The 27,104-nt window shown below is 47.1% G+C and overlaps 3 protein-coding genes across 3 annotated transcripts; 2 read left to right on the top strand and 1 right to left on the bottom strand.

Annotated features, from left to right (window-relative positions):
- The first annotated feature begins 2,793 nt into the window (after window positions 1-2,793).
- Window positions 2,794-5,174, top strand: LOC133888887 (malate synthase, glyoxysomal). Its single transcript, XM_062329273.1, has 3 exons — window positions 2,794-3,350; window positions 3,434-3,759; window positions 3,865-5,174. Exons 1-3 carry the CDS (start codon window positions 2,874-2,876, stop codon window positions 4,853-4,855), a joined length of 1,794 nt encoding a protein of 597 aa, XP_062185257.1. The 5' UTR covers window positions 2,794-2,873; the 3' UTR covers window positions 4,856-5,174.
- Window positions 5,175-5,380: 206 nt separating this feature from the next.
- On the bottom strand, window positions 5,381-9,249 carry LOC133888888 (uncharacterized). The gene is made up of 5 exons (XM_062329275.1): window positions 8,999-9,249; window positions 7,233-7,389; window positions 6,865-6,915; window positions 6,294-6,386; window positions 5,381-5,830 (listed from the first exon to the last, which is right to left on the bottom strand). Exons 1-5 carry the CDS (start codon window positions 9,091-9,093, stop codon window positions 5,762-5,764), a joined length of 465 nt encoding a protein of 154 aa, XP_062185259.1. The 5' UTR covers window positions 9,094-9,249; the 3' UTR covers window positions 5,381-5,761.
- A 9,640-nt stretch (window positions 9,250-18,889) lies between these two features.
- On the top strand, window positions 18,890-20,700 carry LOC133888716 (mitotic spindle checkpoint protein MAD2). Its single transcript, XM_062329056.1, has 7 exons — window positions 18,890-19,167; window positions 19,265-19,280; window positions 19,415-19,545; window positions 19,652-19,772; window positions 19,895-19,998; window positions 20,098-20,219; window positions 20,320-20,700. The coding sequence occupies exons 1-7, from the start codon at window positions 19,095-19,097 to the stop codon at window positions 20,377-20,379; spliced, it is 627 nt and encodes a 208-aa protein (XP_062185040.1). The 5' UTR covers window positions 18,890-19,094; the 3' UTR covers window positions 20,380-20,700.
- The last annotated feature ends 6,404 nt before the right edge of the window (window positions 20,701-27,104 follow it).

The raw sequence follows: 27,104 nt of genomic DNA, 5'->3' as shown, positions 1-27,104 counted from the left end.
TCAGGCTATGTTTTGTGGTCCTAGTAAACAGCGAGGTCGACAGCAAGGGCGATGGAAGGAAGATGAAGTACACTCGTAAGCTGGAGAGGAAGGTCCAGACTCAGGCGGAGGCCACCATGCTGTCAGCACAGCTCACGCTTCTCCAGGTATAGTGCCTAATCAGTTAAATTCCTTGATGATTTGCTGTGGCCTTCTGTGAAGAATTGCAGTATATCAGCTCCAACTTGCCTGTACTTTTTTAGTTGTGTTCGTGTGTAATGGCATGTTGTCTGTTTTCTTGGAACCCAACTTGCCTGTATCAACTCCGACTTGATAAACCCAGCAGTTTATAAGGAATTTAGCATGTCATGTAACATGTGTTAATATTGGGGTTGGGCAGTTGATACTTTTATACGGATAACATAGTCTTTTCAGTTTGCATATGCAAGATCTTAACTGTAGAACAATAGGAGGTAAGATTTTTCAAACTGAAAAATGGTCATTTAGGGATAGAAGCGAGTGCAATGAACAGTTCTAAAAATTATTGTAATTTCACTTTTCTGTAGTTCATTTATATTACCTTAGATGTTGTTCTTATTATGAACAATTTTTACTTTAGATATTGTTATTTTTTAAAATATTTATATATAATGTAGTATGTACGTTTAAAATTAAAATCCTGGATCTATCACTGGTTGAGTTGAGTTTCTATTTGGTTAATTAAATATGAGGTTGTATAAGCAGATGTAAAAGTTGAGATCACGATTGGTTACTCATTTAAAGATGTTTTTGTGACACTGATAAATAGATCCGACTGTATGAGTGGATGTAAAGCATGTATCTACTGAGTCAGATTGTGAAATGAAGCTCAAATCGAGCTTCACTCCGGTGCTATGATTAGACCGTATATTTGCACAGCTGAGATACAGAGAACCAAAAGGAGGATTGCAGGATTTTACGTATCCACAGAGTAAGAATGAGAAAGATACGGGTAACCAAGTACATCCATAGTGAACCAAATATTAAAGTATCTAGTTGAAAGTTCAAATTTTTCTAGTTCGAAATCTGATCGCCGGGCAGACAAGGGACGATCAAAACCAGTGTGTTCCCAGAAGCCAGTTTCTGTTCTGTTCCGTTCTTGAATCCTGAAATCAGTTCTATTTTTTCCTTGCTTCTGTGATTTCGTCTACGGAAAACCCTGACACAAGTTTTCCTGATTCCTGAAATCATGAAGGCCCAACAACGCAGACAAGGGAGGAAAGCGTCACCGGTCCAAACCACGAGGAGAAACGGCCCAGTCGGCTAGGTCGCCAAAACCGTTCACGTCACCGCATCTGAGTTGCCGACTCGCCGCGATACCACGGCTCCGGCGACACCAAAATTCATATTAAGATTTTATTAAATAAATAAATAAAAATTATGAAATACTAAAAGCTTAGTAGGTAAATAAGTATCAGATAAGAGATAGAAGATAAAGGCAGCCGTCCCCAGGTCCCACGACGGGCTCACGGGCACGATGCCGTCCGCAGCTCGGGTCAAATGCTTCCTCCGCAAGTGCGCGGCACGGCCGTTTCGCCGTGGGGGTCTGCGCGCACCACCGATCCGATCATTTAAGTTCGCCGGGGATCAGAGGAGCTCGAACGAACCCTCGACCGCAAGAACGCTCGCGACTGTGCGTCTCCGCTTCCCGCCGTTCCAGGGCTGCGCGATGCCGAGGCTGCCGCGCCGCGTACGTGCAGGCCCAAGTCGATCGAAGCGTGCAGGCCCGGCTGTTGGCTGACCGGCGCATAGCCGTGTGCTCCGTCCGGTTAACCACATCCAGCGATTGCTGATCGGCCGTTGGGCCATGACGCCACGGCTCTCCGGCGCCATCCGGGCAGCCGCGCCGGATAAGAACAGGTGCGTGCAGAAGCGGCCAAACGCGACTGTTAAAACCACTCTCTCTCCTCCGGTGCGCCGAGGCAACAAGCAACGCCTACTATCCTGCCCACACACGCCCGCCCGCCCGCCGATGCGCAACCAGTACTGGGAAAGCTAGCCTAGCCTTATCGTAACCACCGCGCTTTCGTTTCCATGCTTCGTCATCCGTCTCATGCATGACTCGGCTCGATCAGCCATGTTGCCAAATTGCGCGCCGTGCGTGCATGCATGATGCTGCCCTGCAGGTTGGATAAGGGCAATACATAGGCAAGCTTGCGTCTTTGGTATACTATGATAGCGGTGGAATTCTAAAAGTTGTACTCCCTCCGATACAAAATAATTAACGTTTTAGATATGGCATGTTCTTTGATACGTAAATTTGATCACTATTTGTGATTTGAATATATTTATAAAGTCTAATAAATTTATGAAATTATAAAAGTAGTTTTAAAAAATACATGCATATAATTTTCATATTTTGAAACTAAATATTTTAAAGTTATTGATGGTAAAAAATTTAAAAGTTTGACTGGACCTTGTCCAAAACATGATATGTTTATAATCGTGGGAGTAGCTTTTTTTTTCCCTAAGCAGCAGTTGATCCTCTCATCCGATTCTTTATGAATCTCCACATAACTAAAGCACACAAATAATTCGGAAATAAAAGGGGGGGAAACTAAAGCGCACCAATACGCGCTGTATATTTTATTTTAGTGTTGAGCCCATTTTAGTTGATTCCTTGTTGAATCCATTTGTGATCTTAGTGGACTTAATCATAACATACCATAGCCACTAAGAGGTACGAGCATGAGTCATAACAAGGGGTTTAATATTTGAATTGCCTCAAGTTACATCATCAATCTTAGCCTTCAACTTTCAGTATGCTCTTATAGTTATATATCATAGGTGTGAGTACACAGTGTTTTCTCTCAAAACCTCCCAGCCAGCCCTTCCTGTTGCGGATATATAGCTCCATGGCCACCGAAGAAGAACACGCACTCCAAGGTCGAGCTGCACACTCCCGATCTTCCACTCCCACTACCACTCAGAGCCCACACAAGCGCCCGGCCGACGCCTCAATGGCCACCACCACCACGCCAGCGCCGGTGCCCTCCTACGACACGCCGGAGGGCGTCGACGTCCGCGGGCGGTACGACCCCGAGTTCGCGGCCATTCTCACCCGCGACGCGCTGGCCTTCGTGGCCGGCCTGCAGCGCGAGTTCCGCGGCGCCGTCCGGTACGCCATGGAGCGCCGGCGGGAGGCCCAGCTGCGGTACGACGCCGGCGAGCTGCCGCTGTTCGACCCGGCCTCGAGGCTCGTCCGCGAGGGCGGCTGGACGTGCGCGCCCGTGCCGCCGGCCATCGCGGACCGCACCGTGGAGATCACCGGCCCCGCCGAGCCGCGGAAGATGGTCATCAACGCGCTCAACTCCGGCGCCAAGGTCTTCATGGTAAGCACGCGTGCCAGCATGCGACCTGCGTACCTATCATCGCTTCTGCTGAATTCTGAGACGAAAGGAACGTGACGTGGCAGGCTGACTTCGAGGACGCGCTGTCTCCGACGTGGGAGAACCTGATGCGCGGGCAGGTTAACCTGCGGGACGCCGTGGCCGGCACGATCAGCTTCCACGACGCGGCGCGCGGCCGGGTGTACAAGCTCAACGACCAAACGGCGAAGCTGTTTGTCCGGCCGCGGGGCTGGCACCTGCCCGAGGCGCACGTCCTCATCGACAGCGAGCCCGCCATCGGCTGCCTCGTTGACTTCGGGCTCTACTTCTTCCACAACCACGCTGCCTTCCGCGCCGGCCAGGGCGCCGGGTTTGGGCCCTTTTTCTACCTCCCCAAGATGGAGCACTCCAGGTACGTGCGTGCCAGTGCGGCACGAGACATGAGTACGTACGTGCGCCACACACGTGACAGTGACACATGGCTCGTTGTGCGCTTCATTTTGTAACATGTGTGCAGGGAGGCGAGGATATGGAACGGCGTGTTCGAGAGGGCGGAGAGGGCGGCGGGGATCGAGCGCGGGAGCATCCGGGCGACGGTGCTGGTGGAGACGCTGCCGGCGGCGTTCCAGATGGACGAGATCCTGCACGAGCTGCGCGACCACTCGGCGGGGCTCAACTGCGGCCGCTGGGACTACATCTTCAGCTACGTCAAGACGTTCCGTGCACACCCCGACCGGCTCCTCCCCGACCGCGCCCTCGTCGGAATGGCGCAGCACTTCATGCGCTCGTACTCCCACCTCCTCATCCGCACATGCCACCGCCGCCGCGTCCACGCCATGGGCGGCATGGCAGCTCAGATTCCGATCAAGGACGACGCAGCGGCGAACGAGGCAGCGCTGGAGCTGGTGCGCAAGGACAAGCTGCGGGAGGTGCTTGCGGGGCACGACGGCACGTGGGCGGCGCACCCGGGGCTCATCCCGGCGATAAGGGAAGTCTTCGAGGGCCACCTCGGCGGGAGGCCGAACCAGATCGATGACGCCGCGGACGCCGCCGCTGGCAACGTCACGGAGGAGGACCTGCTCCAGCCGCCGCGGGGCTCGCGCACGGTGGACGGCCTGCGGCTCAACACCCGCGTGGGCGTGCAGTACGTCGCGGCGTGGCTGGCCGGGTCCGGGTCAGTGCCGCTGTACAACCTGATGGAGGACGCGGCCACCGCGGAGATCAGCCGCGTCCAGAACTGGCAGTGGCTGCGCCACGGCGCGGAGCTGGACGCGGGTGGCGTGGCGGTGCGCGCAACGCCGGAGCTGCTCGCGCGCGTCGTGGAGGAGGAGATGGCCAGGGTCGAGGCGGAGGTCGGCGCCGAGAGGTTCCGGCAGGGGCGGTACGAGGAGGCCGGCAGGATCTTCAGCCGGCAGTGCACCGCGCCGGAGCTGAACGACTTCCTGACGCTGGACGCGTACAACCTCATCGTGGTGCACCATCCCAGTGCGTCACCATGCAAGCTCTGAGTTTGAGAGGCCGAGGAGAACACGACGATCTGTGTATGTGCCTGCTTCGTTGCCGTTGCCGCTGCTGTTGCTTTCAGAAAAATAACGTCTCCCAGTTTGCTGCAGCTACCGAATAAGGATGGTATCTTTGAGTACCATTGGAATGGAAATACCCACTGCCTATGACCCGCTCTCCGTCATGTAAGCTGCTTTGAGTATTTGTGCTTATAAAAAGCAATAATTGAGTTGATCTATGTAATATAGAACATTTACCTAAGTGATAACCTGAGATTAGAGAAGATTCCTAAAGGTCTGAATTGGAAATACCAATTAGAGAAGATTCCTAAAGGTCTGAATTGGAAATACCAAACTAAAGGAAAGGAAGGAAATTTCTTGCCAAAGGATTGCTCAGGAAAACAGAGCAGCCTGAAGAACACCATAAGCGACTGACTTTACTCAGCACTCAATACTGCAGATGGCTATATCTGAATGTTCAAACACAACTTGTCTGGAATCCGGAGCTAACATGAATTACACTGTAAAAACTAAGCCAACAATATTAATCTATAACTCTCGAGTTATCAATGAATTACACAGTAAGAACTAAACCAGTTGAAAGCAAAGGTGACGGCATGACACCGGCCATTCTGATCGTTACCCTGCAAGTTCAGACCACTGCCGATTGTATAAGAACGCTTCCATTACACGTGGTTCCAGTTGAAAGTTACCTTTTCAGATTTACAGAACAGACTGAAACTACAACATACTATCCTACAACGCAGATCCACAGTTAGAACTTTATAGTATCATGATGATCTAGCCACCTGGACAAACCCGACCCATGAGATGTATTTTCACACTTTACAAATCATCACCAACAAGATATTTGATGATCATGTGTGGCCAATTTCCATGAGTAACACTTGATTAGGAACTCCCCAGAGCTAAGCGCATAAAAAAAGCCGTGAGGATTCCAAGGATGCAACCAGCCACAACCTGAGATGACCAAACAGACAATATGTTACATCTAGCATATCGCATGTATTTGATAGTGACTACTATCAAACTATTCTATCAGACAATGAGAAGAAAAAAAACGCAATCATTAGAGGTGATCATGGTGGTATAAAGGATGAAGGAAATAGGGCATATCTTGTCATAAGTATGAGAAGTCAGTTATCTCTACAAATGAACTTATGAAATCTTATTATATTCATGTGCACTATAAGTGTTTGTCAATGATAGTCACAGGTTCGGAAAATGCGGTAGCTACAAAAGCACATCCAGTATCTTCATATATCCATTGTTTGAGTACCATTGAATAAGCTCACTAAATGATGCTCCGAGAAATAATGGTCCCAAATCCTAATCAGTCTATCTGCTTTGAGTTTTGACTATGCCTTCCCTAACTTGCAAGGTCATAGCATCAAGTAAGGCAATGTGAAGCATTGAATCTAACCTGAGGAACAGTATGTCCAAGGATTTCACGCAATGGCTTTGTCTCTGATAATGGATGTTCCTCTGGCAGCTCGTAGACAATTTGATTCAGCACCTGAAAGAATTTGCATAAACAGTACTAGTGTCCATCTTGTCTTATTGTTACAGAAACTTGATAATATCATGAGGTGAATGAAAGAATACATCTGTAACGCCGTAACTGGTGATTGGGCATGTAAATAAGACAAAACACCCTCTCGTAAAAAAAAAATAACACTTCATACTTCATGCTAATTACGTTTGGATGTCAATGGAGAACTTCAAAAATAGATTTTGTCATCCATTTTTGCTCACACTAAACTGAAGTACTTGACAACAAAACAAACATCTCAGATGAGGGTATTCATTAGCGACTTATCAAATGTCCCCTGCAGCAAGGTGGCTATCATCCAGAGAAATATCCAAATCTTTATATGTTATATGCAGAGTACTTATCTATGTAACTAAAGCCAAACAGCTACTCTGCAGAAGAATGCTAGTGCTTATTATTTAAACACAAGGCCATATGACATCCTAGGGTGACGATGGCAAACCTCTGCCTGTTTTCCAGCATGTAACCGAACTCCAAAAGCATCATGCATTACCTACAAACAAAAGTTCAGGCATAAGTCAAAATCAAAGGTTGTATTCATAAGAACATTCAACATCCAGCAAGATATCAAAATGCATCCTCGACTCACTGTTTGAAGAAAATGAATTATGAGTACTGTTATCAAAATGCAGTTCAAGTAGTAGTTTAGCAATATATAAAAGAAAATGTGCAAAGTACCTAGATGCAAAACTAAATCAAGATGGAACCAAACAAATGAATACGAACTAGTATAAGGTTCCCTATAGTAAGATCATCATGTCAGACCAGGCAATAAAAATTATGGATAAATAACTTCAAACTTGTACGCACCACACATGCAAAGACAAGTGCAGTTGCAAAGGTGGCACTACGAAAGCCTTCTTGGATTCCTACAGCCACTGCAAGTGCTGTAACTGTAGCTGAGTGGGACGATGGCATCCCTCCCGAAGCTATAAATTGTCTGACATCCCAACGATTCTCTTTATACCTACATCAGATCAATGTTAGAGTAAGTGTAAGGATTTTTTTAATTAAAAAACGCATGTATAATAGGACAGCCGTCACCAGAGCACACACCAAGGCAATAAGGATTAAGGAGCAAATATTGATTAGGCATCTTTACCAGTTTTTTCCACGCATCTATGATCGCTTAAATTGCAGGATATAAGGACTCAAAAGCTGTCATTCAAAACACATGCAATTTGCTGATGTTTGTGGTTTTCCTTACTCCCTGTTCAAATCCAGCTTGAAAATGGTTATATGATTTGAGCAAAGGAAATGATCTCTTAAGAAACTAGATGAGAGCAAGGCATATGACCGATCAACTTCCTGTTAGAATAAACATTAAGTGTCCCAAATTTTCTGCCCTGATGCCAGTTAGGTGTGTGCATCATCAAATGGTCACCAAGCAATAAATTTTGATTTCAATAATATCTGGCATGTCACAGAACACCATATGGTACTGTACAGCTGCAAAAAAAGTGAGACAATTGGAATTCTAATGCAAGGGCAGAGCTAATCTTCTAATGTTATCAAGGAAGAACAAGAGTTAGTTCAATTACCTACCATAGCTACAGCCATTCTTTGTAACCAACATAAATAGTATGCGACCAAACACAAGCAATACATGCAAATCAATATAACCAAGTTGCTCCAACATGAACACACTGGGATATTTGTTTTAGCATTCACAATAGAACCAGAATATAGGTTTTGTGCAGTAGAGCCCCAATGAGTGAGAAGAATTCTGGGTTTCAAAATACTCCATACCTAATCCGCAGAACACTAAAATGTTCTCGGGACTCAGACGAACAGCAAAAACAAAAAAACTAATAATGTGCTCCCAAGTGGTGTCTCCACTACTTCAGTACAAAACATACCAAAAAGGCACAGGAAATTTCTCTGAAGCCACTAAAATCGCCGTCCAACTCCCACACCACATGCATTTGGCATTTCTGTTACCTCTTAGATACAAAATATCCTATCAGTAGTTCAGCATATTTATAGGAACAGATGATGAGAACGTACGAATAGCACGGTGGTAAGACCTTCAGGCGTGAGGCAAAAAAAGGTCCCTCACTGTGTTCCCCGTGGTCGTGACGTCAGTCAGTGATAGCTTGCGGGTTGTAGCCGGCTTTCGGAGCATTTCTCGACCTTAATGTAATGTCTTCGGGATGTCTCTCGCATGGGTCAAAAAAAATTTTCCACAGGAACAGATGCGGCAAATCATACTATCACGACAAAGTAAAATAAAATACTGATACAAGAGAAAGGTCTCGCTGAACTGCCAGAGGATCTACAGCTTAGCTGCCAAACCGAGCAACCAAACTTAAAAATAACCTAAAATTATTAAACAAGTACCCACAGGTCCCGAATCCTAATCCCTACACATCTCTGTGCTTCGCACACGATCTACGAACCCCCAAACCACCAAAATTTCATACGATTCCCGTGGGTAAGCATTGCTCGGACCGTCGCACGTGAGCACCGGACGCGCAAGCAACAGCGAAGCGGCCATCGGCGGACCCGAATCACCGCACAGAAATGCAGCGGCGGGACTGGAGCGGGAGCGGGAGGAGTACGACGGGGCGACTCACCACGTGGTGAAGAACTTGGAGGACTGCGCGACGGCGAACGCGAGGAGCGCCGCGACGAGCGGGTAGTTCACCACGCCGGCTGCGGCGGCGGCCATCCCCTCCAGCACCACCACGCCGCTCTTCGCCTAGTCGCGGAACAGAGAGAGAGAGAGAGGAGGAGGATTCGAATCCGCCGCGAGGAAGCAACGACGACAGAGAGCGAGAGGGGAGGAGGCGGCTTCTGGGTTTAACTAGTAAATAAGTGCAAATTTGTGAACAGTTATTACCGGTTAGATCCTCATTTAAAGACTAGATCTATCTCACTGTTCCAACAGTAAAGAGATTATTTTACTATATTTTGTATCCGCGTGATTTTTTTTAAAATCAATTTCTTTATTGATGGGACGATAGAATTAATACCGAACGAGATTATTTTACGATATTTTGTATCCTATGATGTTTTTTAAATCAATCTCTTTATTGATGTAATGGTAAGATTCGTTATAATCTTTAGATATGATCGGATGACTAACGTTTGTTGTTTGCACATTTTATTTCTGTATTTCTTTTGTAGGTTTTTTTTCTCTTCCTCCGTGTCTTATTTTCACCCTTTTCCAATTTTCTCTCTCTTGTAAATGGTGCCGTATCACGTCCAGCTCCGCTACACCTACACGCCTGCACGAATTGCGAATTTATTGTCTTTGTACGCTGTGCTCTCAGCACGGGCATGGTGTTTACTGTTTACCGTGGACACATATCGCCAACGGAAAAGAAAGAGAAGTGCATTTTACCGCCACGTAGCAGTTCAGCGGTGGTAGCGAATTGCGGCCAGGTGAGGTTCCACGAAACCTTTCTCGCACGTAAGGTTTGTACGTTGCTTTTCAGGTGTGTTTGCTGGATCCTGGTACGCAATGAGTATCAGCGACACCGTAGGGTGGTCCCCTCCGGCTGGATATACTGTGGTCGATAGAATGCTAGATTTGAGCGGCCGAATATGCCTCCATTAATTCCACGAATATCTCCTTCCTCAGCTCAGCAACATTTCGTTTAGATCTCTTTTGGAACACGTGATCGTTATAATATAGAAATAAGAAAACTACAGAGGAGTGAAGTGTGTTGTCTCTTGAAATTATATAGGAATTATAAACGTAGGAATTGTATAGTAAAATTGTTTGGATGTGCTATAGGAAAGAATGATAGACGCATTATGTAGTTATAAACATGAGGTTGGTGATCGTCTCTAGAATCCTCTAAAAAGTGAAAAGAAGGAATGAATCATATGAAAAATTTCCTATATAATCCTACCTTCCAAAGAGCCCTATTAGGAAAATGCGATTTTTATGTCTGGGACACTGATAAAACATTATTTTGTCCCTGTGACACTTTACTCGTTGATTTTGCCTGATGTACACTACAATTTTATGGTTTGATCTGCAGGACACCGCACCGTATAAAATAATCATTTAGGAGAGAGTGAGTGAAAAGACTTGTTGCCCTGATCTTTCTTCTTCCTCTGGCTCACTCCCTCCAGCTTAGCCGAGGAGCATCGCGATGAGCTCCTCCGCCATTTGCCCACACCCATACACCGTCTGTATGTGGCAGAGTTGGTCCTCATGAATCTCCCTGGGCGTGAGCAGCATAGACACCGCGATGCTGGCGAGCTGAACCCGCCACAGCGCCAGACTGCCACTCGCATGCGCCATTCCTATGTGCAGCTGTCACTCGCGTGCGTGCTGCCAACGAGCGTGCCACACGCGTCGCGCCGCCGCCGTACTCGTCGCGCCACTAGCCCACGCTGCCACGCCCTCTGCCGCTCGCGTGCACATCATCCTAGCCACGCCCGTGCGTCCTTCCTCCGCTGTGCAGGCTCCCGACCCGTAGCTCCATTGCATCGCCCGCAGCTCGCACCTCAAGCCGCCACCAGAGATCCCTCCGCCCCGGTCGGCTTTCCACGCCATCTTGCGCTTCCGATGAGCCCCATCTCTGCCAACCACATTTCTCGGCTCACTCCCTCTCTTTGGCTCACTCCCTCCGGCTTTGCCCCTCTCTGGCACCCCTCTCCCCTCCGAAGATGCTGACGAGAGAGAGGAAATGGGTGAGGCGGGAGACTAAGGGCAGAACCGTCCTTTCACCACCCCGTCTCTCTCCTCTCAAGCTAGAAAAGATTATTTTAATCCGAGCGATGTGTTGTGAACTAAGTCATGATTTTGCGATTAGGACAAAAACGAGAAATGTAGTATGGTGTGAATTAAATCACGCTTTATCAGTGTTATAGGGACAAAATCCCCGAAAAACTCATGTGTGTAGGAATCAAATTCTCCAAAATTTATCCACAATTCCTCCGTTACAAAGAGGCCTTAGTGGCTTAACCCGTGCGTTAACCTGCTATCCAAAACGCAAAAAAGAGGCACTGATGTGTTTGGCAGCAACAAGACAAGTTGGGAGTACATCTGGTAGTTCCACTTCCACCTCTTCACCAATAATTTCAGCGTCAGTCCGTGAATCCAACGCTGGATGAATCATGGCTGGGCACATGGTTACCAGCCTGCGGCGTCCCATGCAGACAACCGTAGGTCCACAGCCGTACCAAGCGATCGACTGAATGATGCAGAATGGCATGCGATCAGTTCCGGAGTAGATCTGGCGAACAAAAACTGCAAGACCCACCAGCATGTTTGAACGGGATGTCTCGTGTCTGCGTGGTATGGGTAGCAACGCACTACGATGGCATGTGACAAGAACTTGCCCTGAAGAGCTCCGACATCGAGCCTGACCGTGAAAAGCAACCGAAAAACCGAGCAGTGGTAAAAATGGATGAAGAATGGCGAAAATTCCAATTCATACGCAAACCACAACTGTTAATCTCCCCTCGTTTGAAATAAGAAAAAAAAATTAGAATCAAGCGGTTATCACCGGCATCAGCCAATGTTTTGTTTTCTTTGCAGGCATGGCACTGCACCTCTTGCTTCCTGGACACTCCTATCATCAATTTTCTTTTTCTTTTTTTTCCTACTGTAATAATAATTTCTACGGCCCTACGGGCTACGGTTCAGGAGGGGCATCAGTGCATCACTTTCTTCGCCCAGCACCTTCAGTCAAACCGCACCTTATACGGCAAAAGTCCCATGTAGCCAGCTTGATTAACAGCATTGCTCGAATAAATACTGCCGCTCCACTGAACGGTGAACACATACCTGGCCTGGCAGTGTTTCAGTTCCAGGAGGATGCTTATTAACACCTCCGAGTGCCTGTATAAAGTGAAGAAACGATGTCAAACAGTGATAACGGGTGATGGACTAATGCATAAGCATACAGAATGCTTACCAACCACGGTGATGCAAACATGCCCGTGAAAATTGTACTGTCATTTTAAGGTATGTATATAATTTTAGTGATTAATAATAATATGGTTAATAGAATTAACATATTTATTAATTATATAATTTAATAGGTCTTATGAATAAAAAAATTAGAAAAATAGAGTTTTATTTCATTAAGCTAATAAAAATGTCCCAGTCTCTACATCCAAAGATGTACTGAACAAACCTTATTACAAAAATATGACTTTTGGGTAAACTCCGTATACCCAAAGGCCAACACACGACACCACTTGAAAGGAGATTTAACTAAACAAACATGTTCATCAATAAACACGTATTCTATTGCTAAACCTCCATGCAAAATTGATGAAAAGGTCCATTGAGGTGGTCTCCAAATGCCGACATCCCGCCATCATCAATTCTCTATCCTCCTCCTTTTGGAGTAGAGACCAAAAGCGAATCTAGTACGTGCTTCTATATATAACCTGCATAGAAATAAGTGTTGGTGCTTTGTCAAAATAATATCATTCCTATAAAGCCAAATTACTCAACAGATGGCAGCTGCTCCAACCATAATTAGTTTCTTTAGATTTTTTTTTCCAAATCCATTTAGTCCTGACCCGAATATATTAGTAACATTTGTTGGTGGTCGTAGACCAAAAGAAATTTCGACAATCCTCCAAACAATTTTAGCAAAGTTGCAATAAAAAAGAGATGTTGAATTGTCTCATTGCAATTACAAAGACAACAGCTTTCATTACCTTGCCAATTTCGTCTCCTTTAAGTTATCTTTTGTAAGTACCACCCTCTATGTAAGTACCAAAAAAATCTTTATCTTTAGTGGAAGACGCAAACACTATAAAAAATTATTGCTTTGTATAATATTATCATTGAGCATTGCTCTGTACATTGAATGAACCGAAAATTATCCATTCTAGTGTAGAGATCAGCTAAAACAATCCGGTTCATCCGTAAGTCTGGTACTGTCAACCTTAGCTATGAGACTATTCCAAGCTTCTAATATGTTCCCAATCAAATATCTTCGAAAAGAAATATTGATTGGCTTTTGGTCTATATAGAATTCCCATACCCCTTTGGTCTTTTGATCTATATAAAATGTTCCACTTAGCAAGTCTAAACTTTCAACACATGTTCATCAACTTGACCAAAAAAACTTGGATCGGTAATTGTCCCTTTTTTTAGAATCCCTTTTGTAATCTCAAAAAAAGACATCATTAACATAGCTAAATTGCTTGAGACATAATTGATTAAGACTAAGCACCCCCTATATGATAAATGTTTGCCCTTCCAACTGCTAAGTTTCTTTTCAAACCTGTGCTCTATTATCTTCCAATCACTATTTCTTATTTTCCTATGATGCATCAAAATTCCCAAATATTTAAATGGATAATCCCCCATCGTACACCTAAACAGTTGAGTGTATTGTTTCTTCATGATCTTTCTCATCACCATAGCAGAATAATTCATTCTTATAAAAATTGATCTTTAAGACAAATAACTGTTCAAAAGAACAAAGCAAGAGCTTCATATTCTTGACTTGTTCAAGATCATGTTACGTAAATATAATTGTATCATCTGCATATTATAGAATGTCACTCAAACATACCTACGGATCCACCGAACAAGAAATTTTGGTAGCACCTCCCTAAAAATTGGTATAACGGAAGCAAACGAACATAGGCAGTTATATATGGGTATCATCAACACACTAACATAAACCAATATCCTAGCAAATGAGAAACATTCCTCGAATAAACTTCCACATCACGACAAGAGATCGTCAAACAACGAAACAACTAAGAGACATCGAACTGACATTACAACCAAAAAGACAAACAAGTGGAGGTGATCATACATAAGATGTGCTGCTACCCCTTCTGAATGCTCAATGTCACCTCATGGCACACCTGAAAAGATAGCATGGGTGATATTCGAAAATATCAGCAAGTGAAATGATTTAATAAGCTATTGGGCTACAGTTGATTAAACATTCATCTTTAACAAAGATATTAAGCTGAACACGTTAACATTATCTAAAAAAACATAATCAAGTCTGACGATATAACATCCACATGCTATCATCCGCTAGCTAAGACTTCATCTTAGCAATATCATCCAAAATAATATTAAAGACTTTCTAGCATCAGTAGATTGGCATCGATGCATTTAAAGTAAAAATATCCATATGAATGCACATGTAACCATACCATCGATTTCGACACCAGTTAGGCCTCAATTTGAATTAACCCAACACTACCTAACTGGGCCAATCAACACCTATCCGACGATGTGGACGACCGATCTCGACTATGCACAAGCGTCTAAGGACTACGAAGAGGTTACCTTTGGATTGAGGTCTCGAATCAACGATGAAGTCCGGTGAACTCGCAGAAATTCCTCTTCTCCTCCTCCTCCTCCTCCTTCTTCTTCTCTTTCTTCTCTTCTTCCTTTTCCTTTCTTTCTTCTTTTCTTTTGGCTGGTTGGCCCTTCCCTGCTCGACCACTACTATCAACCTCCACCAGGCAGCAGGGCGGTTCGGCACAGGGGCGGCCGTGGAAGCTCGGCATAAGGGTGACATGATAGCAAGTGACTAGCTAGCAGCAGCAGCAAGCCAGGCCGGTCTGACAGGGGGTGGCGATGGGACATGATGGGCAATGGTCGATGGCGTAGGTGGTGGTGGCGCCTAGGGTTTGGCGCGGGCAGGTGAGCCATTGGGTCGGGCGAGCGACTCTGGGTGGGGATCGGGGTGGTGACCGATCCCACCTGGCCTTATCCCCTTATTTCATTTTATTTTTCTTCTCATCCAACAATATGAATTTATTGGGCTTGCTACGGCTTCACCGAGCATCCAAACAGGTCGATAGATAGACAACAGGAATGTCTTGATGAGATCTATGCATCTACACTCTCTGATCTTTCATCCTAGCATCGGTTCAAAAGGTTAAATTTTGTACTCATCGTGGGTCCCACGGTTAATAGTTGAATTTCACATTTTCGAGTATTACATGACCGCTTAAGTTGCTCCGCCTCTGCTGCCGCGGGGGGCACCTCAGATGCAGAGTTGGGATGCACCTGCTTGGGCCTAGCCTATAGCTGTGCCTCCGTGGCCGGGCACTATGTTGCCGCTGGGGCTGGTACCTCGACAGGCATGGGAGTGGGAGCGAGGGCAAGGGTGGAGAAGGCAGCGAGGAGGTCAAAGGATGGGTTGCATGGCTAAATGAGGCAGCAGAAGGAGGAGGAGGAGACAATGCTAACGGCGGTGACGAGCGTGGTGGCTAGGGCGATGCGGGCGGTGGGGTCGTGCGGGTCAGAGAGGGCCGCGGGGGAGGGGATGCGGCGATGTAGTGGAGATGCAAGTGGAGGCTACGGGCCTCGGCTTGGGTTTGGGTTTCGTGGTGATGGTGGGCTTAGAGTTGGGGCATGGATTGGGTGGTGGCAACGGAGGTGGTGAGCAATCGCGAGGCGGGGAAGCGGAGACGTCGGAGAGGAGGGAGCCCTCGGAGTCAAAGTCTGCGACATGCGGTGGAGAGTACATCTGCGGTGGCGTGGCAAAGGCGACGCTCGTCGTCGTGACCGAGTTAGTTGGTGGACAGAGTGGGGAGTAGGAGATTTGGGGGAGATTTGCGGGGACTTCCCACCAAGACACTGGTTCAGATGAGTTGGGACTGTAATGTAGCTTCTATAGCAACAACTTGGGTGTGATCTCTAGAAATCCTCAATTTGCCATAAGAAAAGTTCTTGTTCATCATGTGCCACAACTTAAAAAATTCCTTCCCCTGCATGACACTGACATCATAACAGAGCTGAGGGTAGTGGTACAAAGGAAAAATAAATTTAGTTTTTTCATCTTATGTGTGTCATTGAAATTAACACCATTATGATGCCTTTCAAGTAGTGGCACATGAGAGATAGGAACTTTTCCAGTGGCATATAGAGGATTTTGATAATTTCAGATGGCATATAGTGAATTGTCAAAAAATAAGGAGCACACTGAAGAAACCACACTTCACCTCTTCTTTGAATGTCGCTTCAATAAGAGATGTTGGAGCCTCTTGATAATCAATTGGAATCTAAACCTTCCCTTGTTCAATATGATGGCAGAGGCAAAATAGAGCTTCAATTATGCCTTTTACATGGAAGTCTTTATCATTGCTGCTTGGGGCATCTGGAAGCAACGAAATGGCATGATCTTTGAGCATAAACAACCTTCTGCCCGATCTTGGAGGATATATTTTGCTGATGAAGTTTTACCTCAAGCACACATAATAAAGGATGACAAAAGATTTGAAATCTTCAAATGGATAGAAGTTGTTTTTCCTAGAATCTAATCATCTCTTCTTGGCACTTGCTGCCACTCTTGGCCCTCTTTCATGCTTTCTTTTCTTCTTTTGTCCAGCTTGGGCTCTTGTTTTTTCTCTAATAAAATTTCACAGTAGGGGCTTTCCCTATGGTTTTCTTTTGAGATAATTAATCGCATGCCATTGGCTTAGACCTAAATCCTGGATATGCCATTGGCTTTAATGACATAGACACATCAATGGCGTGTAAGGAAATGCCCCTTTTCTTCTTGGGGTAGCACGACATGTAAATGTTTTGAACATTGGTAAGTTTTGCTTGTCGGTCTACTGCTACCATGTTTGTGAAGGCAACTTTTGTTCATTGTCTACATGATGTTAGTTCATCACTCAGTTCATTGACCATACTAGGCTAACGGGCTGCTCATTCTCTACCTCGACAGAGAAATGATGGCTTTGCCCTACATGCGTATGCGAGTTAGCAATGGCACAGCGTGCTTAAAAAAAAGAACACATGAACACGTCTATAAAACCCTCTGCCATATAACCTCTAGCCCAGTGAAAGCAATAGGCAAATTGATTCTTTGAAGAGTCGTCCAGTCAATTTTTTTAAAAGGGGCAAGCACATGGTGGAGCCAGAAGCTAACCGATTTCAATATGGATTTATCTCCTTATCAATTGCTTGATACTCTGTAAATGTCTCAGTCACTTATCTAAACCACCAGATATGTTTCCAAGATCAGCCCTTCCTTTAACCTTATCCCTCGTTTCTTTCCGATTGATCCTTCTGGTGCCTGACTCCTCCTGACACTGCCACCCATCCGATGTGCTTCCTTCCTTCGCCTCACCGGCACCCGGTGTCATCAAGGCCCATCGATGCGCCTCCTCCCTACCATTCTATAATTTTGGCTTACCTTCTCCCTCGTTCCTCACCGATGCACCCCCTTCTTCTTCAACACCGATGAAGCTCCCCACCCTACCCCCCCCCCACCTTTGTCTCCAATGGCTCCTATCACCAGATCTACCACCACCACGCTAACCACAGCAACGTGTGACACCCTGGTTACTGTCACCACTGTCGAGGATTTGTACTCAATTATTAATAATATGTAAATGAAAATAGGGATACATATGCGTAGTCATCAAAAAGTATCACAAAGAGATACACAGTTATACATATTAAGGCCTCAAGTTAGATCATAGCCTTATGTTCTGTCTTGTCTTGATTATTCTTAGGATCACATAGTATAGTTAAGTGTGTGAATGGATCTAACCCTAAGAACTAGGCAGATTTTTGTGTATCTACTACTAAAGATCTAGTCAGGTAGGGGATTGTTCCTGCTATGGATCTTCGATGGATGTTGGTCTTCTATCTGATTAAACTTGACGATGGGTTCGCGACTTTGGAGATCTAAATGCACGAGTTGCTAAGGCTTGTCGGCTTGATTGTTGTTATTAGTGGTGGTGGTGGTTCTTCTTTGGCTTTGGACTTGCCTTGTACGTACCTCTCTCCCCGCCTTATATATTCGTGGGAACCTAGGACGTATCCTGCTCGGATCGTTAGACTACCGAATATCAAGGAATCCTTCCTAAATAGGAGATAACTTCCGTATCCAGGATGATTAGCTTCCAAGTACGTCATCTCCACATCCTACTCCATAGCGGCCACGTCTAACTCGTATCAAGTAAGATAAAAACCATCCTTATATACTTTTTTCAGATATATAATATTTAGAAAATACATAATATTAATTATATACCCTCGTCAACTGCCCACTTGTGATCCTCCACCACCGCGGCGCCCGCCTCCACTGCCAGTTCGACTGGTCACCCCGACCATCCCTCTAAACCACCATGAGCAAGGTAATCCCCACATCAAACCCTAAATCCCCAAATCTTCAATCCAAATCTCTAACCCTAACCCTAGCCTCTAATTCGTGTGAAATCTAGTTCAAATTTATTTAGCTAGCCAATCTGTTCAATATGCCTGTTCTTGTTCTTGTGAACAATGCCACTCTTCTTTGCTATCAACGAAGCACATGTAAGCTTTGATTGGGTAGCAATGTAACGCCAGTGGTACGTACGATTGCACAGTAGTTTCTACCCCTCGCACAAGAAAATGGACGGTGTAGTTTGTCAAAAATATTTTTCTTTAAGAAAAAGAACAGGTCGACGAATCGCGCCATCCGAAGCCCAGTGAGTGGCCTACTGGCCCACCCCCACACGACCGTTGGACGCGCCGGTCCGGCCCACCTTTAAAAGCCCCCCGCACCCGTCCACCACCGTGCGCACACCGTCCACCCGTCGATCCATTCGAAAACGCCCCGAAAATACACGAGTCCCCATACCCACACCGCACAGCGCCGCCGCCGCACTAGCCGTTGCCTCGCGCGGCGCAGGCGCTGGCGAGCAGCGAAGAGGGCGGATCCCGAGGCCCGGCCGCGAGGCAGAAGGAGGAGAAGGAGGGGGAGGAGACCAGAGATGGCGTCGAGGACTGCGTCCAAGGACATCATCACGCTGCGGGGCTCCGCCGCCATCGTCAGCGAGTTCTTCAGTACGCATGCACCTCCCTCCCTCCCTCCGCCTCCCTCTCCTGGTTAGTTTCGTGCGCACGGCAGGTGATTGACGGAGTGCTTCGGGTCGCATCGCAGGTTACGCGGCGAACAGGTACACTACACCGGCCATCCGGGGAGGGGAACGACGGCGTCGGTGCTGATTCATCGGGGGATGGATCGGTGAGAAATGTTTGGGATTTCGATTGATTGATAGATCCGGTTGCGTTTGGTTTTGGTGGTTTGCAGCATCCTGTACAACCGCGGGGTGTACCCGGAGGAGAGCTTCAACAAGGTGAAGAAGTACGGGCTCACCATGTTGCTCACGCAGGACGAGGGGGTCAAGGCCTTCATCGCCGGCCTCACTTCCCAGCTCTCAGGTCCTCCCGTTCAAGATCTCGCTCTCTTGTACTGCCTGCAAATCAGCAAATGTGTGTTCAGCAGTTCGGTTCGCTCACTGGTTCGGTGTGTCTGCGAGCTCTGCAGAGTGGCTGGAGGCCGGGAAACTGCAGCGGATAGTGCTGGTGATCATGAGCAAGGCCACCTCCGAGGTGCTCGAGCGGTGGAACTTCAACATCGAGACCGACGCCGAGGTCGTCGAGAAGGAGTGCGTTGCGTCACACTCACTCTTATCCCCATCTTTACCCTCTCTGACCGATCCAAATTAGCCGGTGCGTCATGGCTTGATTGCGTCTTCTTCATCTGATGTTCGTGGATGCGCCGCCACAGGGCGATCAAGGAGAAGAGCGACAAGGAGATCATGAGGGAGATCCAGGCCATCATGCGCCAGGTCGCGTCCTGCATCACCTACCTCCCCTGCCTCGAGGAGCCATGTAAGAACAGCAGCTGACATCCCATCACCCTTCCCTTCTCTTCTTTGCCTTCGTGACTGCAGCCGTGACTCTCCTCTCCTATTGCGTCGGACTGATCAGGCGTGTTCGACGTGCTGGCCTACACCGACACGGACGTCGACGCGCCCGGCACCTGGGTCGAGAGCGACGCCAAGCTCATCAGCAACCCGCAGATGGTGAAGCTGCATTCGTTCGACACCAAGGTAACAACATCTCTGGCATCCATTTCTTTGTACCAAGGATACCACCATCTTCTGGCGCCTGATTCGACGGCTTCAATGCATGTTCTGTGATGGATGGCAGATTCACAAGGTGGACACGCTGGTCTCGTACAAGAAGGACGAGTGGGATGAAGACGAGTGAAGGTTCAGGAGCACGATGACCCTGCCATAGCTAGCTTGGCGTGAAGGTTGTGTGAATCGTTCATTCACGTCTAGGCGCGTACTATACTAGTCCACTCTACTACTACTACTTCGGAGGAATCTACTGCTTTGGGTAGAAAGAGAAGTGAGAAGTTTGTGATGCTTCTGCCATTCTTGTGTGTTCCCTGAAATCTATGAGCCTCTGAAAGCATGTAATCCGGGGCTGAAACTCCCCCTATAGTGAATGCAAAACTTTTGTCATCTTTTGTGTGCTGTTCGATCACATATCACCTGTGTCTGATCGGCGTTTGTTGGTGAGATACCAAATGCATGTTATCTTGTGAACAAAAGCAGTACATAAGGTGCTGAACCTCCTTTTTTTCGAATACGGAGAAACCCCTTTTCTATTATGAAATAACGGAATCAGATTCATGTTCGGTTACATCCTTGATCTATTGAACTGGTCGGTGAATCATGGACAATCAACAACTCCCTTCTGCAGCATTTGGCTCTTAAAGTGGTTAACCAGCCGGCCTCCTTTTCTTGCTGTGAAAGAAACTGAAGCACATACAACTTCATCCACATTATGCGAAGAAACCAATTAACTCTTGAGTGTGCTAAAGATTTGGTATACGTGCGTAACAATCTTAGACCAATTGTCAAGAATGACTGCAACATATAAAATAGGGTCAGCAAGAATGTGGGATGTGGGAGGAGATCAATTTGAATCTTTGACTGGTGTTGGTATTTTAGAGGTTGCTGCTCTTTCTCTTGATGAACCAGAGCTTGAGAGTGTATCTTTTGAAGATGGAGGGGAAGAAGCTGTGAATGAAGAACAAGAAGTGTAAGCTCGAGATTATTGTGTAACTTAATTTGAACTTGTACTATTATGAGTTGTGACTTTGAACTTGTTATTTTATGAACCTTGTCAATCTTTTATCAACTGCTGAATTGCTAGAGTGGATTTAAGCCTTATGAATTTTAAGCCTTTCAAACTTTGCTTAGGTACTATGGACGCATGGATGTTACTGTGACGTTTTCTGCATTTGTTATTGCAACATCATTGCTATTACAAAGAGAAAATCCTCGTTTTGCACAGCTAACTAGCTCAGTTTTTTCTCAGCTAACTAGTTCATTGCTATTACAAAGAGGAAACCGTTGCGGATTGCCACCCCCAACCGCCTGAGATTGACACGGTTCGCCGTTGACCGCCGTCGGACTTGCTTGCTGAGTTCATCCTCTTCAATTCAGTTTTATACAACTGACCAGCTGCAACCTGCAATTCAACTAATTTCTTTTATCAATTATCATCATGAATCAAGCATAAATATAAAAATAATTATTAAAGCACATAGCCGCACCGCGGTATCGGTCATTTTGGGAGAATATCGCGCCACGGTGTACGATACGCGTGTCAGTATCGGTGTAATCTAGCTAGTAGCCACATGAGGGGCAGATTTAGCCTGATTAACAAGTACCGTACAAGATTCTCCCTTATCAGAATCAATCCTAGCCTCGTTAGGAGTTCTCTCACTAAGAGGAGGTATAGGAGGAGCGTTTTATTCTTCCACTTTGGCAAGCACGGAAACAGAAGTTAGAAGAGGTAACTCATCCACTAAAACTTCCCTCTCAAACAGAAATCATAGAAATAGTGACCATCCACCGTAGCTAAACAACCTTTAGCCACAACAAGTACCTTGGAAACATCCCACACCCTATCCTTATCCTGACAAACTCTTGTTTATACAGACAGACTTGTCAATTTCCAAGGTAATCCCCACTAAAGATCCAACATAAGCTAGAACTAGTTTAGATCTACACTCAAGTGGGATTTTGCAAACCTTGAACCAAGCAGACTACAAAGATCCTTTGGCCCTGATGGCTGGATCCCAAGGAGAAACATGAATATCTACATATATATCTTATATCCTAAAGGGCCAGGGATCGGCGAGTCCTCAGTCATCACACCACTGTAGCTCCTGTAGCGCGTGTATGACAGGTGGGCCCTGGTCCCAGTGCCAGCTCCCGCCTCGTGTAAAGCTCGAAGAATTCCAACGCTTCCCTCCGCGAACTCTAGTCGCCGGCCCAAAAAGCCCCGTGTTCTCGCTTCGTCCGACCTGCTCCTCGCCCCTCCACCTTCCCAATGGCGGATCTCTGTAAGAGACCAGTCGGAGCAAACTCTCAGTGGCGGATCTCTGTAAGAGACAGGCCGGAGCAAACTCCTACCCGACGCCTACCGCCGCCCTTCCTTGCCCGGATCCACTTCCTCCGTCACGGATCCAAGCCTTCAGAGCAGCGCCACAGCCGCCACCGTATCCGAGCCGCCACCGCCCGGACCCACCTCCTCCGCTGTGGGTCACTGCCACCGAAGCCAAGCCCCACTGGATTCAAACCACCTCCGCTCGAATCCACTCCGACCTGAGCCACTGTCACTATCGTCTCCTCCCTGTACCATCGCCTTCATCTTGCGCCATCGTCGCCGCCACCACAATGTAGCCCCGGGCATGCCGCCGCCCTTTCTCGCCCGGATCCGCCTCCTCCGTCGTGGGTCGAAGCCGATGGGAACAGGGGAGAGACCCACGCGCTCCCTCATGGTCTTCTCTGTCGAGCCAATGGGCGAAGAGAAGGTAGGGACGGGGAGAAGGTGAGCCCGGAGAAGTGGTGGCGTTGGGCCACATCCTGGCTGCTCCCTGCCGCGGTGACCGCCGTGGTCCGCGAGCTGCTCAAGATGGAGGTTGCCACCGCCGAGAAGATGCGCTTTGGTAGCGTCGGCTCCAAGCTAAAGATGGTGCCTCGGCAAATCCCCCTCTCCCCAGCCATTAGTGTCGCGCGTGCCTGCCACCCTCTGTTGTGTCTCCCTTCCCTGGCAGCGGTGGAGGAAGGAGGAGCCCAGGAGCATCACCAGATCCACCGCGGGGACATCTTCACCGTCCTGCTTGGATTGGATCGGCGAGTCCAGAGCTAGGGATAATCTCACCATCGCAAAAATCCATCGTCGCCGGCCTCCTCCGCCCCCGTAGAGCGCTGGTGATGCCTCCCTCCTCCTCTGTAGCCCTAGATTACAAGCTGATCCGCCTTCACGCGACATAGATGCCCAATGGCCGAGAGGTGCCATGGCAGCGAGCTCCTTGCTACCGACGTGCATTCTCCTCCATGTGTCGGCTGTCGAGCCAAGGGGCCTCATAGGAGGCTGTATGATAGATTTGCAGATCAAGACCAAACCAATAACGGGGGAAGCTTTGGCAAAAAAATTCGCCACCGCCTTACCCAACTCAGTTTCTCTCCATAGCAAATAGTTTAGTTTATCTCATGATACAACGTGCTACCTCATTAAGAAATTGACCACCTAATTGAATTTTTAGAGATTGTAGCAATTATTGCAAGTTGTGCACTGATATGCATCTTAAATTTTGGTTTATATAGGACTTGATTGGCTGTCAAATATGACAATGTAGATTTTCACAGTATAGCGTTAGATGAAACTAAAGAAAATATAGTCAATACACTAATTCTGAAATCATGATAGAGAAATCTTTTATGCTTGATAATCCTTGCTGCCTCTCATTAAATAGTTTCAGTTCCATTTCTATAAATTTAGATAATATGCAACATGACCATGCCAATTATGCCATACATAAAGAAAATTTGCTTTAGATGTTGTGAGCCGATACATCACGCTTTATGACCACTTCAGTATGTAGTTAGCTTTTTTTTTCGTTTCATACATCATATCTTGCTTGCGATTATTTCTTATTCTGTACAGCTGATATGCTCAAATCATTGTCAAGCTTTGCAGCTGCTACAAAATCAATTGGGGTTGCTGGGTGGAAACTCAAATATTGTTTCTGCTCGATTTGCATCAAGAACAGGAAGCCTTGGCTGATAAAAGATTAAGGTAACACTCTCACTATATACAATTGGTCAATGCTTTCTTTTTATTTCCCTGGATTAGATTGCACTTACATTCCATGAGCTCATATTCTGTGCAGCAAGTGGGCTTCAACATCCTTCCATGTTTTATTTCAGTAACTATAAATTTCATCTTCACTCAATAAATTATTGATTTGATACTGCTATTTTTCTTTGTGACCATTGAGCAAATCAAATAGTATGCTTCTCATGTGCTTCGAAGAAATATATTTCCGTAACTGTTCATGTGCTCCAAATATCAAATATTCACGTTATTACCTTTTTGGTACTCCTTCCAGTTACAAGCAGGAACACTAGAGCTCAAAATCAGATGCTTAGTGCCAAGCTTTCTTGGATTCTTGAAGACAGTCTGCCCATGTGTATGCATTTAAAAACTCCATGCTTTGAATAAAGCCGACCCTGGCGTTTGTTGGTTAAAAATCATGCAACCTTCCTTATACTTCCGTATTGCGATCTATAAACATTTACAACAAAAAAATACAGATGATGCAATCACCTGTACGGGTGCAGCGAAACGCGCCAATCTGCCTAGTTGGTCCTGCGCATACCCATATAAGTAAAGTGCGCCCACTCATCTATCTTCCTAGCAATGGGGAAGCACATACCGAATTGATTCTCAGACCACTGCCTAGCATGACAACGCCAAGCTGAACCAAAGAGATCCTGAAACTCCTGTTCAATCTGATCCACAGTAGCGGAACCTCGCACTACTGTGATCATAGCCAAGCTAGCCCTCTCTTCAACCGCATTATCAGGAGGCACATGTTCAATGAAAAAGAACGCCTGATCGTCACTCTGCATACCGCACATCGGAGCAATGAACTCCCCTGAATTCCTAGCAGGGCAAAGGCGAGATCTATGGCCTGCTCTACCACCTCGGACACAACAGACAACAAGAGGACACCCACTAACATGATGAGAATGAGAATCGCAACCGTAACAGGCCCCAATCGTAAGATCATACCCCTGAGAAGGAGCATGTAGAGGAATGGATTGGTTGTACCTTGCAACAGCAGGACCTGGAACCACGCCACCACCCTGATTAGCCAGATTAGGAGGAGGAACCGGAGGTGTTCTCTCCCCCTTTGAACCCCCACACATTCCTCCCAGCGGCGCCGGCACCCGTTCGGCGCGCATTTCATCGCGATAATCCAGACGACCCCTGGCTTCTTCCACAAGAACACGACTCCAGTGGTCCGGGGACTGCTGCTCTTGGGGCTGAATGAGGGGAGGAAATTGGGCAGCAGGAAGGGAATTAGGGCGAACCATGATCATCGGGGCGGCAGATCTCAGTCACAGATCCGCCCCAGGTCGAGGACGTAGGATTTGCGGGAGGAACATTGCGAGACCAGAAATGGCGAAGACACCGCCGCAGAAAAGGATTGGGAACGAGAGGAGCAACAGGAATGAGATTGGGGTGAGACGGGTGGATAGAAATAAAAAATCCGGAATTGCCCTCTGTCGGAAACCCAAATCAACCCTCGGTAGACGCTGAGATGCCGGCCTCGCCGCTGGGCAGGTCGCTGACCCATCGTCCTCGACGCGTTGAGCCATAGGTGCTGAACCTCCTACCACTATCTTGTCAGTTTATCTGAATATTTAAGGCATTGAACACAATGTTTTGTAGCCAGCTGAGGACACAAGCATAGTTGCCCTCAATTCTGCACCAACGACATCCAGCAATTCATGTTAGGAATAATCTTGACTTATGCATGTTTGATTCTTGCATATAGTTTAGTTGTTTTTTAGCACACGTCATATGTTAGACGTGTCCTTGCATGCGGCAGAAAAATGTGATGTGTTCACGTTGATTCTGTAGTTAGTTGTAGGAGCATTGTCATGTTCGTAGAGTGGTAAGTCCAAGTCCTGCACGTAGGGGTTAGCGAGTTAGTTGGTGCTAGTGCGAGTCATCAGGAGTATGAGGCGAGAAGCTAGCAGATGTACGCATGAGCACGACGTAGAGGCGGCGTGGCTTGTGGTCAGCCTGGTGGAGCGTTTCTTGCGGATCGTACGCGTGAGCGCGCGTAAGTCTCGTAGTGCCATTGAGTCTGCAGCTCGTGAAGTAGTGGATGTGTGTGTGCGTTCACTTGGCTTGAGACCCAGACAAATTGCTCACCGGGGGGGAGGGTATCCGCTGGGCTTTAAAGCCATGTACTCAGACTTGTTTCGTTTGAGCCAAGTCCAGTGAATAAATCGCCGAGATACAGGCCGTTGCGGCGGCCGCAACATTCGTCGCCGGAAACCACTGTTCATCTTCTTCCTTGCGTTCCAGTGAGCTGTGAGAGTGTGTGTTTCCTGGGCAGCGCCAACAATTGGTACCAGAGCCGGTGTAGGTCGACGGCAAGCTGATGGCTGGCGATGAGCGTACTCCATCGTCGTCTCCTCCGAAGGCTCGCATCAGCGATGTGAAGCCCGGCAGCAGCGCGCCCCCACGTGAAGTTGTGGTGGAGCGCGTGGTACGTGAGACGAGCGCGTCGATCGTCTACCCCGAGCTGACGCGTACAAACTACAACGAGTGGGCGCTCGTGATGGAGGTCAACTTCAAAGCACAAGGGCTCTGGGAGGCCATCCGCACCTACAAGGTGGAGCGACGCGAAGATCGACTGGCGTTGGCTGCGCTTCTTCGTGCCGTGCCGGCCGAGTTGCGCTCCAGCCTTGCCGTGAAGAAGACGGCTAAGGAGGCATGGGAGTCGTTGAGAACAATGCGCATGGGTGTGGCACGTGTCCAAGCTGCGAATGCGCAGAAGCTTCTCAAGGAGTTCGAGAACATTGCGTTCAAGGAGGGTGAGACCGTCG

Source organism: Phragmites australis, chromosome 13, assembly GCF_958298935.1.
Source record: "Phragmites australis chromosome 13, lpPhrAust1.1, whole genome shotgun sequence".
Taxonomy (NCBI): domain Eukaryota; kingdom Viridiplantae; phylum Streptophyta; class Magnoliopsida; order Poales; family Poaceae; genus Phragmites; species Phragmites australis.
The sequence above is the reverse complement of the archived record's forward strand: the minus strand, read 5'-3'. Positions and strand labels throughout refer to the sequence as shown.